Source organism: Lithobates pipiens, unplaced genomic scaffold, assembly GCF_037356315.1.
Source record: "Lithobates pipiens isolate NorthernLeopardFrog02 unplaced genomic scaffold, aLitPip1_a1.2 Scaffold_23, whole genome shotgun sequence".
In the NCBI taxonomy this organism is placed as follows: Eukaryota; Metazoa; Chordata; class Amphibia; order Anura; family Ranidae; genus Lithobates; species Lithobates pipiens.
The window spans coordinates 58,408,262-58,421,139 of NW_027507785.1; the positions used below are offsets into that span (position 1 = coordinate 58,408,262).

General features: G+C 44.8%; 1 protein-coding gene across 1 annotated transcript in view; it reads left to right on the forward strand.

Moving 5' to 3' along the window:
* LOC143927563 (solute carrier family 26 member 6-like) overlaps window positions 1-12,878 on the forward strand; it is a 48,266-nt gene that overhangs the window by 16,371 nt on the left and 19,017 nt on the right. Inside the window, exons 9-13 of the mRNA XM_077451696.1 lie at window positions 441-554; window positions 738-815; window positions 4,328-4,423; window positions 8,592-8,698; window positions 11,564-11,633. Of these exons, the coding sequence (XP_077307822.1) occupies window positions 441-554; window positions 738-815; window positions 4,328-4,423; window positions 8,592-8,698; window positions 11,564-11,633 (465 nt within the window). The remainder of the gene's footprint in view (window positions 1-440; window positions 555-737; window positions 816-4,327; window positions 4,424-8,591; window positions 8,699-11,563; window positions 11,634-12,878) is intronic.

Genomic DNA, 12,878 nt, shown 5'->3' on the forward strand with positions numbered 1-12,878 from the left:
TCTGTGTAGAGCCGCGACAGCTGACAAAAGATGCCCCTTAGTAAGTCTATGGGTGCCATCATCTCCTATTGATTTTGTCGCCTTTCTCTCTCTACACAGAAACCGCCACTAAAAACTGGACCCGGAGCAGCTTGAATTCTACTTCCATTTCTTCCCAATCCATTCCAGACCCTTATCCGAGCATGCGAGCAGGAAAGGGGGGGGGGGGCGAGTGTGCTACATGCTCGGATAAGGGTCTGGTATGGACTTTGGGGGGGGGGACCCCCACTCCACTTTTTATTTCAATATTGGTGTGGGGTTCCCCTTAAAATCCACACCAGACCTGAAAGGCCTTGTATGGATTGGAAGGGGGGAACCCAATGCTGAACCCAATGCTGAAACATACCAGGCCACATGTTGTACCACAAACAAAGAATAAAACCTTTTTTTCCCTTTTTTAGGAGATGATCGCTATCGGCATCAGTAATTTTGTTGGGAGCTTCTTCCACTGTTTTCCCATCAGTGCCTCTGTGTCTCGATCTGTGCTCCAAGAAAGTACCGGAGGAAACAGCCAGGTGGGTTACCTACACACGTAAGCGTGTAAATCCTGTAACCAATCACAGTACAGATATTTGTCCTTATTCTTATTGGATCTATCTGGTTGCTACAGTTCATATAATTTAATCCGAGGCTTATTATTTTTTTCTGAAATACAGGATGTGATATGATTTTATTATTCTTTGGTTGTTTGCAAACAGGTAGCCAGCGCCATAGCATCATTTGTGATCTTTGTGATCATCCTCCGGGCTGGGGAACTCTTCCAGGACTTACCAAAGGTAAGTGAACGTATATAAAATGAGGATAAACAGGTGTGTAGGCACTACAAGCCAAGACTAATGTACGAAACGCGTAGGCTGTTTTTAGAGTGTTATACATGTCTTTTCAATAAAGGAATACTAATTTCTGGATGTCACCCTGAGTGCCAACCATCCCTTTCCTTATAAAATACGGATGTGCATATTCACAAAAGCAAATTGCAGTCATATTCCCCGTAGCAGTCATTGCTATATTCACTGTGACAGTGATGGATACTGTATATTAGAGACGGTGCATGATTCTTTTTATTTATTAGATATGATATGAAAGTGGAAAGCCAACACATTTTGGGGGCTCACCAGTCCCCCCTTATCTTGGACATTTCCAGGGACTCTTTTAAGTACCCCTGTCAACAGAGAGCTGCCTCCAGAAACACAGTAATCAGAGAACCTGACTTTGTCCACTCAAGGGGTCCCATAATCAGGGCAGTCTTTAAGGCAGGGCAAAAGGGGCAGCTGCCCTGGGCCCTGTCATTGTTGTGGGGCCCAAAGCAGCTGCCTCATACTTGCCCACTATCCCAGTTTAAATTCCCTTGTCTCTTGAAGTTTTAGTCCTGTGCTGTGTCCCGATATCTCAGTGTAAAGTGCTGGTACTAATGCTGCCCAGCTCTGCCCTATTGTTGCGTACAGATTACTCAGCTGCAGACCCTGTGTTTACATGTAAATAACCAGCATTCATATGGAAATAGCGGCGGCATTACTAAGTAAATAGCTGCAACCGGAGGCATTGATATGTAAATAAAGGCATCATTCATATGTTTATCATGCTCCCCTGCAGTGAGGAGAAGATGTGCTGTAACCTCTAGCAACCAATCTGTGAGAAGTATTACCGTACAGTAATCTCTAGCAACCAAATAACAAGCATAAATCATTTGCTGTAACCTCTAGCAACTAATCAGTGAGATGTAATGTGTGCTGTAACCTCTAGCAAACAGTCAGGAAGCAGTAATGATATGCTGTAACCGCTGACAACCAATCGCAATTGCTGCCTAATCTGATACAGTAAATTGATTTTAAGTCTAGCTGCTATTTATTGTATGTCTCAGAGCAGGTGAGTGAAATTGCATGGGGGGTGGGGGCCCTGCCCATAATACACATCCGCTCTCTGAACCAAAGCTATACAGTAGGTCTGGGCATGTTGGACCTTTGTAGAGAGACCACTGCTTCTACACAGTGAGCAAGGGTCCTTCTTTGCACCATGCTGGCAGGGGGTGGGTTTTTCTACTCCGTGGATGCTTTTTTAAGAAAAAAATTAACTATAAGACTTTGCATGCCTAAGCTCCTGTAATGTGAGCAGCTAATTCAACCCCTTCATGCCGACCGTACGCAAATATGCGGCCCCACTGGACTGGGCTTTTTTTTCCGTGGGGCCGCATATTTACGTATCTCCCATTGTGCTCCCCGCAACAGAGACTGGGGTCTCACGGCGAGTCCCAGGCCCTGTACTAACGACCGGGACACCTGATCGCTGCAAAAGCCTCTGATTGGCTCATTGGCTGATCGATCAGTCACTGTAAAGCCTGCCCCCGTGTTTTCTTTCTCTGTGAATGGAAGAGAGAAAAAATAAAGTGTGTGTAAAGATGAATAAATAAATAATAATAATTAAAAACAAAAATACAAAAAAATACCTAGATCAAGGTTTGATCTAGGTCAAGGTCAGGGTCTGTATTTTATTTTATTTTTTTGGACGGGATTTATTTTTTATTTTTTCATTATCATTTTCAGTTAATGTCAGTGTGTTTTAGGTAGGATAAAAAAAAAAAAAAGTAAAACGCGCACTATTGTTTTCAAGCTATACTATGAGTACAAACAACTAACATATGTGGTGTCGGTGCAATTGTCAGGAGCAGGAGAATTTAATTTGGGTTGTTATTTGGTGGAAGGCAAGGCATGGTAATGGCAAGAAATATACAGCTAAATTTAAAAAAAAACTATTTTTTTTTACTATTTTGGGACAGTTTTTTCTTTGAAAATTTGCCACCAAATGAAAGCCCAGTTTGTCCTGGCCTAGGACTCCTGGGAAAAAAAGGTATAATCCACCTGGATGAACAAAGTAGTTGTGATGATATGTACGATTTTACTAACACATATCTAAATGCCTAAGCACAATTTTGCAACTTTTGACTTGTTTTACCCTTAGGCATGAAAAGGTTAAAATGAAACTCTTTTAGCGATTTAGGTCTAATTGTTCGGTCAAGACTTGGTCTAATAGTGATGTAACTTGTGTTTTCAGAAGGATGTCCCCCCAGCGGCAGTCTTTATGTCAGGTCACCTGAGACCAGGTGACAGATGCACTCCGTAGGAGTCGGAAGTGCACCGCTAGGTAGTGGACCTTAGGACTGACTGCTGCGGATTGTACCCAGGGAAATTCAGGACACAGGTCTACAGGATCACTAACACAGATCCCAATGGGAGCTGGAGCATAGATTCCCCAGGGCGCGGAGTCTAAGAGCCAGCAGGTGTCTTAGAGCCTCCAGTGGTGAGGATGGACTTCGCTGCAGTCTGGCTCCAGGTCGCGGCCCCTAGGGTCTCACAGCTCACGCTCACAGTAGAATACAGGAGAAGGAAGCATTAGGCTGGAACGACAAGAATAGTAAGGGGATAAGGCAGAGGTCAGGGCAACTAGCAGACACACCAAAGGTTCAGGGTCACAGGCAGACAGGGATGGTCGGGGACATGCCAAAGGGTCAAGGTCACAAGCAGACAGGAATCGTTGAGAACACGCCAAGGTCGGTAACAGAGACAAACGTAGAGCACAAGGCAAGCAGGAAACAGGAAGCCAAACACACAATGGATACACAATGGTTAATCCGCACCGCTGGCTTGCAGTGCACAGGTTAATATAGGGTTCCCTGATAGGGCCTGGGGTGGAGCCATGCTTAGAGGAGAGGTTATAAAAACCACCGGCCTCTTAGTCTGAACAAATGAGGAGAGGTAAGCAAACAGAGGAAGATTACTGCATAACCATGACACTTAAAGCCCCGTACACACGAGCGGACTTTTCAACATCCAAAGTCCGTCAGACCGAGTCCGTCAGACTATCCGATCGTGTGTGGGCTGCAACGGACTTTAGCTTCGCAAAAGTCTGACGGACTTTAGAAATGAAGCATGCTTCAAATTTTCCCGACGGAACTCCGCCGGACCCGGTCCCCTTCGAAAAATTCGCTCGTGTGTGTGCTACTCCGACGGACTAAAACCGACGCTAGGGCAGCTATTGGCTACTGTCTATGAACTTCCTACGTCGAATCCAGTCGTACGTCATCACGTTCGACTCCGTCGGAGTTTGGTGTGATGGTGTGTGGTCAAGTCCATTCGGTCGAAAAGTCCGCCAGAACTCCGTCGGAACTCCGTCGGAACTCCTTTGGAGGTCTGTCAGACTTAATCCCTCTCGTGTGTACGGGGCATTAGAGTGCTCTCATGAAATAATTTTGGCCTTTGGAGAACCTAACATATTAATCCTTTTGCTTTTGCAGGCCATCTTAGCGGCAATCATTATAGTCAATTTGAAGGGGATGTTTAAACAGTTCTCGGAGGTCCGTGTCCTATGGCGAACCAATAAAATAGATCTGGTAAGGAATATTTCATATCCATGCTTTGTCAGGGGTTACAGGTATCCGGTATTTTGAAGTAAACAGAAGAAAACAAGTACATTGGCAACGTCCCTAAAAAAGTTGGGAGAAAATTTGCTTGCCCCTGCTGGCAGTTTGCTGCCCCCCCTGCCTGATGGGACATTGCACAGGAAATATATGAAGCTGAACAATAATGATGAGAGTCTTTCAGAATGTGGGACTCCTTGTCTCTGAGTGCTTGAGGATGACACCTAAGATGATGTGGTAGGCTAGTATTTAAGTCTTTGGATGGGCTCCTAGGCTTAATGTAAGGTAGAAAGAAAGTTGGTTGCCAATTACTTTAGTGTTTTCTTGAATTTGTTTGCTCATTAAACTCTGGGGAGAGAATCGGGGGCACGGGATGCACAACAAATAGCAAGGCTACTCAGGTATTCTAGTAGCAGTAAATATTGTTGTTGGCTGTAAATGTTATAATAAATTTTTGGGGGTTTCCTCCTGAAGCCAAAACGTTATTTCAAGGGTTCCTCCATGTTAACCCTTTCATGACTAAGCCTATTTTTGGAATTTGGTGTTTACAAGTTAAAATCCATATTTTTTGCTAGAAAATTACTTGGAACCCCCAAACATTATATATATTTTTTTAGCAGAGACTCTAGAGAATAAAACGGCGATTGTTGCAATATTTTATGTCACACGGTATTTGCGCAGTGGTGTTTTAAACGCAACTTTTTGGGAAAAGGGACACTTTCATGAATAAAAAAAAAAAAAACAGTAAAATTAGCCCAATTTTTTTGCGTAATGTGAAAGATAATGTTACGCCGAGTTAATAGATACCAAACATGTCACACTTTATAATTGCGCGCACTTGTAGATTGACGACAAAGTACGGTACCTAAAAATCTCAATAGGCGACGCTTTAAAAAATTTTTTACGGTTACCAGGTTAGCGTTACAGAGGAGGTCTAGTGCTAGAATTATTGCTCTCGCTCTGACGATCGCGGCGATACCTCACATGTGTGATTTGAACACCGTTTACATACGCGGGCGCGACTTCCGTATGCGTTTTCTTTGCTTCGCGAGCTCGCGGGGACGGCGGGCGCTTTAAAAAATTTTTTTTTATTTTTTTATTTATTTTATTTATTTTAAAATAACTAAATTGTTTAAAAAAAAAAAAAAAATTGATCACTTTTGTTGCTGTCACAAGGAATGTAAACATCCCTTGTGACAGTAATAGGTGGTGACAGGTCCTCTTTATGGAGGGATCGGGGGTCTAAAAGACCCCCCACCCCTCCTTTACACTTCAATGTATTCAGATCGCCGAAAACGGCGATTCTGAATACCGGATATTTTTTTAAAACCGGCGCCATTGGCAACCGAGTAAACGGGAAGTGACGTCATGACGTCGCTTCCGTGTTTACGATGAGGAGACTGGAACGAAGCCGATTACGGCTTCGTTCCAGTTCCTCCGCAGCAGCCGGAGGCATCGGACACGGAATCGGTGCTCCCGATCGAGCGGGAGCACCGGTAGCAGCGGCGAGAGGCGGCGGGAGGGGGGGACGTCCCCTCCCACTCCTCCGGCATAACAGCCGAGCGGATTTTAGCCGCATCGGTTGTTATACCTGGATAGCCAATCGCCTGCTGCAAAAAACGGTACCGGGATGATGCCTGCAGGTGCGGGCATCATCCCGGTATAACCCCCGGAAGCCGAGTACGCATATCTGCGTACGCTCGGCGGGAAAGGGTTAAAATGGTTTAGCAAGGCTTTTCTAAGCCCTAGTCCCAGGTACCTTAGTGAATACGCAGTGAGACCTTCTTCCAATATCCAGCCAAGCGGCTTCTCTCACACCCTCCAGGACACCCTTCAGCATAGAAGTCTCCTCCAAGGACACTCCATATAGGCAGCCATCTTCATGTTCTGCTCCCTCTGGATCTACCCTCTAGGGGCAGTTGCAGCAATGAGCAGGGAGCCTCCTTCATCCTGGCCTCTTCCTCCGCACCCCGGCCTGACCCACCAAGCACAGCCGGGCATTCACCGCTATTCATGAAAAGAGCCTGTACAAACCTGGGATCGGAATCCGTCCACCACTTCGCCCTCCTCTGCATGCTTTGATCTGCTCCCCATTCTCTCTTGGTGACAGCAGCCTACTAAACAGCAGGCAAACCTAGGTTTTAGTTTGTCTGCTAGGGGGATAGGTATTTTAAAAATCCAAATCCTGGGCAAGTGGCTGGGTATTTGGATTTTACTGGTGTCAGTGGATGCACCAATAACCCCCAACATTGGTGTCAGTGGATGCACCAATAACCCCCAACATTGGTGTCAGTGGATGCAATAATAACACCCAGTGTTGGGGTCAGTGGATGCAATATTTACCTGCAACATTGCTGGTCACTGGCAGTGAAAATTAACCCCTACCCCAACATTGGCGATCATTGTATTTATGGACCTTGCTTTGTGCACTGTTCCAAATCAATTGATGAAGTGGGGGTAATGGTGTGGGGTTGCTTTTCAGGGTTTGGGCTTGGCTCCTTAGTTCCAGTGAAAAGAACTCTTAGGCCGCGTACACACGGGCGGACTGTTCGCCCAACTTTGTCCGCTGAACAGTGTTTCAGCGGACAATCCGCTCGTGTGTGGGCTTCAGCGGACAGTTTCAGCGGACAGTCTGACGAACAAAGTTTTTCGGAATTCCCGTAAGACAGTCCGCTGAAACTTGGTTTCGGCGGACAGTCCGCTCGTGTGTAGGCTTGTTCGACAAACTAAGTTTCGCGCATGCTCAGAAAGGATTTACACAGCGAAGATTGCATTGCAGTGTATTGGACGTCGAATTTCTCGTCCCGTCGTACGTGCCGTTCACGTCATCGCGCACGCTTTCAGCGGACTGTTCGTTCATCGTGTGTGGTCAAGTCCGTCCATGCAAATTTTGAGCGGACTGTTTGTCGTATTGTTTGACGAACAAAGTTGGGCGAACAGTCCGCCCGTGTGTACGCGGCCTTAGGCCGCGTACACACGGGCGGACTGTTCGCCCAACTTTGTCCGCTGAACAGTGTTTCAGCGGACAGTCCACTCGTGTGTGGGCTTCAGCGGACAGTTTCAGCGGACAGTCTGACGAACAAAGTTTTTCGGAATTTCCGTAAGACAGTCCGCTGAAACTTGGTTTCAGCAGACAGTCCGCTCGTGTGTAGGCTAGTTCGACAAACTAAGTTTCGCGCATGCTCAGAAAGGATTTACACGGCGAAGGTTGCATTGCAGTGTATTGGACGTCGTATTTCTCGTCCCGTCGTACGTGCCGTTCACGTCATCGCGCACGCTTTCAGCGGACTGTTCGTTCATCGTGTGTGGTCAAGTCCGTTCATGCAAATTTTGAGCGGACTGTTTGTCGGATTGTTTGACGAACAAAGTTGGGCGAACAGTCCGCCCGTGTGTACGCGACCTTAAAGCGTCAGCATACCAAGACATTTTTCATGGTCCCAACTTGTGTGGGAACAGTTCGGGGACGGCCCCTTCCTGCTCCAACATGACTGCACACCAGTGCACAAAGCAAGGTCCATAAAGACATGGATTAACGAGTTTGGGGTGGAGGAACTTGACTGGCCTGCATAGAGTCCTGAGCTCAACCTGATAGAACACCTTTGGGATGAATTAGAGCAGAGACTGCAAGCCAGGCCGTCTTGTCCAACATCAGTGCCTGACCTCACAAATGCTCTTCTGGAAGAATGGTCAAACATTCCCATAGACACACTCCTAAACCTTGTGGACGGCCTTCCCAGAAGAGTTGAAGCTGTTACAGCTGCAAAGGGTGGGCCAACTCCATATTGAACCCTCCGGACTAAGACTGGGATGCCATTAAAGTTCATGTGTGTGTGTAAAGGCGTGTGTCCCAATACTTTTGACAATATTATATATATATATATATATATATATATATATATATATATATATATATATATATATATACTGTATATATATATATATATATACTGTATATATATATATATATATATATATATATATATAATAATTATAGATTACATAAAAATTAGGCAGGCTGGATCGCTCACTTGGTATTGTTTCAGCTGTCACCCTTCTATGCTTCTACACAGCCATGATGTAGCTATTTTCTTCATGTTCACAAGTTTTTTATGTACTTCAGAATTTTTTTTCTCTCTTTCAGATTATCTGGTGGGTGACATTTGCAGCAACCATTCTGCTAAACATGGACATTGGCCTGGCAGTCTCTGTGACGTTTTCTTTGCTGACCATTATATTTCGGACACAGATGTAAGTACTGTAGACCCCGGTATTACAATACCAGGCAGATTGTTTGGTTATTCTTTAGTGACTTTTATGTATTATGCTATGGTGTCAGGGCTGATTATATATGGCTTATATACAGTATCTCACAAAAGTGAGTACACCCCTCACATTTTTATAAATATATATATATATATATATATATATATATATATAAAATATATTTTTTTTATTATCTGTTTTCATGTGACAACACTGAAGAAATGACACTTGTCTACAATGTACAGTAGTGAGTGTACAGCTTGTATAACAGTGTAAATTTTCTGTCCCCTCAAAATAACTCAACACACAGCCATTAATGTCTAAACCACTGGTAACAAAAGTGAGTACACCCCTAAGTAAAAATGTCCAAATTGGGCCCAAAGTGTCCATATTTTGTGTGGTCACCATTATTTTCCAGCATTGCCTTAAACCCCTTGGGCATGGAGGTTACCAGAGCTTCACAGGTTGTCACTGGAGTCCTCTTCCCCTCCTCCATGATGACATCACAGAGATGGTGGATGTTAGAGACCTTGAACTCCTCCACCTTCCATTTGAGGATGTCCCACACATGCTCATTAAGGTTTAGGTCTGGAGACATGCTTGGCCAGTCCATCACCTTTACCCTCAGCTTCTTTAGCAAGGCAGTGGCCGTCTTGGAGGTGTGTTTGGGGTCGTTTTCATGTTGGAATACTGCCCTGCGGCCCAGTCTCCGAAGGGAGAGGATCATGCTCTGCTTCAATATGTCACAGTACATGTTGGCATTCATGGTCCCCTCAATGATCTGTATCTCCCCAGAGCCGGCAGCACTCATGCAGCCCCAGACCATGACACTCCCAACACCATGCTTCACTGTAGACAAGACACTTTGTTGTTTTCTTCTTTATTGGACTTGGTGTTTCTCTGATTTATTATGGCCACAATTACATTTACTATTTTATGATCTTAGTGATGTTTTTAGGAGAAATTATCAGTTACAATGTCTTTCTATGGCTCTTTTAGGCCTTGTTCACATAGGCAGACAGGGGGCGTTAAAACAGACGTTTGAGCAGTGGTTTTACTGCCCACCCAAAGAAAAACATTGCAGCCACTAAGGGTTGTGAATGTCACTGCCGTGACGCTTTGATTAGTCAAAAAATTAAACTGTTGCATTTGGCAGGCAGTACTCTCATCTAATGTGACCCATTAAAGTGAATCGGGCTGCCCTGCCACTGTGTTTAATGTATGCAGTTTTGGTGCAGTGGTAAGGGTTTTTCCCTGTTGACAGTTGCTTGTCAACCGCCTTCTCAAAAGCAATCCACTGCGGAACGCTTTTTGGAGGGGTGACAAGGCCTGACACCATTGTAAATGAAGCCTGAATATGACATGTTGCCTGAGAATTGTATGTAAGAACTAGAAGAAGGAAGTGTGTCTCTTGTCTCTGGAAGCCAACTAAGTTACAACTCTTGCTTTTCCAAGGAAATGGTATTTTTCATAACCACTTTTTTTTTTTTTTTTTTTTTTTAAGTGGATGCCCACAGTATACATTTTCAGAGACGCCCCACCTTTTAGTATTAAAAAAACATCCATGAGCTCCAATCCTATGACATTGGTGTAAATTAGGGGAGAACATAAGAAGCGCCACCTAATAGTGCAGTATTACAAGCAAATTTTAATGGCAAGGTAACTAAAAACAGTCACAAGAAGAAGTAAAAACATGGGCTCATCTGTAATCTGAAGGTGTAGTGGGATCAAAACTACAAGTCCCATCATGCCTCTACCTCTGGGTGTCAGGCTTGTGGCTGTCAGAGTTTTGCAATGCCTCATGGGACTTGTAGTTCTGCAACAGCTGGAGGTCCGCTAATTGCATATCCCTGGTGTAGTGGGAACCTGGTGCTCCAAGTGTCCAAGAAGGGCTCCAATGGGCTACAATGTGGCTGGAGAGTCCACAGGACGTGTGGCCACCAGGAAGGCATCTGGAACCAGTGTAGAATGTACAGAAATTATAGAACGGGCATCTGGGCTGCCCATGACATCAGCTCCTTCTACAGGTATAGCCTGCCTACCCATCTCCTGTAACTGTAAGGGCCGGTTCACACAGCGAGGCGCGGCGAGGCGTCTCCGACTTGCCTCGCCGCGACCTGCGGGGACCTCAGCGGCGACTTGCAGAGGACTTCTGTATAGAAGTCAATGCAAGTCGCCCCCGAAGTCGCCCCAAAGTAGTACAGGAACCTTTTTTCTGAGTCGGAGCGACTCGAGTCGCTCCTCTCAGAACGGTTCCATTGTACAGAACGGGGGCGACTTGCGGGAGCGAGGCGAGGCGAGCCGTGTCGCCTCGCATCGCCTCGCTGTGTGAACCGGCCCTAACAGTGATCCTAGTGAAAGTAGCCCAGCTGCCTGTGACGTCATTTGCGTGTATTCCACGCTGGTTACGCTACATTGGAGCCCATTAGAGCCCTTCTTAGACACTTGGAGCACCAGGATCCCACTGCACCAGGGATATGCAATTAGCGGACCTCCAGCTGTTGCAGAACTACAAGTCCCATGATGCATTGCAAGACTCTGACAGCCACAAGCATGGCACCCAGAGGCAGAGGCATGATGGGACTTGTAGTTTTGAAACAGCTGGAGGTCCGCTAATTGCATATCCCTGCACTACACCATCAGATTACAGATGAGCCCATGTTTTTACTTCTTCTTGTGAGTGTTTTTAGTTACTTTGCCATTAAAACGTGCTTGTAATACTGCACTTAGGTGGCGCTTCCTGTGTTCTCCCCTCTTTTCTGCATACAGAGTTAGCTCCCTCTGAGGAACAGCAGCCGCCTTTATCATACCACCCCACCACTGGAATAAAATTAGACTTTTTTTTTTTAGGTCCAATTACTCGGTCTTTGGACAAGTTTATGGAACTGATGTCTACAGAGATGTGTCCAGGTGTCAGCAGGTAATTTGGTGGTTTAATCTTATCCTGGTATGAACCTCTCTTCACCTAACATTCGCACTCACTGTACTATGCCAGTACGTTCGTTCTTGGCTCTGAGTGCCCCATGTAGTAGATTTCAGAGTGGAGATTCAGCTGCAAGAATTTTTTAATTTTTGAAACTCTTAAAGCTGTCCTCACTGTCCTTAGTCCTTAAAGTACAATTCATTTATTTTATTTATTTTTTTCCGTTTTGGATAGAGCGGAGAGGGATTAGAACCCATGTCAGCTTTTATTTCTGTCTGTGCCCTCATTAGGGAGATTCATCCTCCTCTATTTGTTCTGTTTACCATTATCATTGAAAGTGAAAGCAAAAGAAAATGCCAAATTTTGGGTTGTCCTCAGAAAAGTAATAGAGGGGAAATCTTACAATGGGTACATTAATTCCAGTTACCTAGGGGTCCCCAAGAGGTTTCCTTTAATTTGAGGAGATTTCCTCTCATTTCCTGCTTTGATGATGGGACAGGAAGTGAAGAGAAATCTCACCAATGGGACATAGGTGGCAAAAAATTAAAACGGAAAATTGTATCAAATACTTACTGTAATTTTTATTTCCTGACGCCAATCCATGGCAGCATACAGCTCCTTGAAAAATTATTCATACACGTACAAATAAATATGTAAAAAGTGCGGCGTGCATTTTGTATTCAGCCCCCCTTTACTCTGCTACCCCTAACTAATATCTAGTGGAACCAATTGCCTTCAGAAGTCACCTAATTAGTAGATAGAGTCCATCTGTGTGTAATTTATTCTCTGTATAAATACAGCTGTTCTGTGAAACCCTCAGAGTTTTTTTTTTGAGAACCTTAGTGAACAAACAGCATCATGAAGGCCAAGGAACTCATCAGACAGGTCAGGGATAAAGTTGTGGAGAAGTATAAAGCAGGGTTAAGTTATAAAAAAAATATCCCAAGCTTTGAACATCTCACGGAGCTCTGTTCAATCCATCATCCGAAAATGGAAAGAGTATGGCACAACTGCAAACCTACCAAGACATGGCCGTCCACCTAAACTGACCGGCCGGGCTGTCAGAAACCATGAATCAGACCGAGACAGAAGTACAGGTAAATCACACTTTAATAATAAAAGTAAATAGAACAAACGTAGGCAAAACAAAGCCAAAGTTCGGTAACCGGAGTGGATAGTTAGACAAGCCAGAAAGTCATCTGGGGCCAGAAGGAATATCAGTCAAGAAAGTCTTTAACTGGA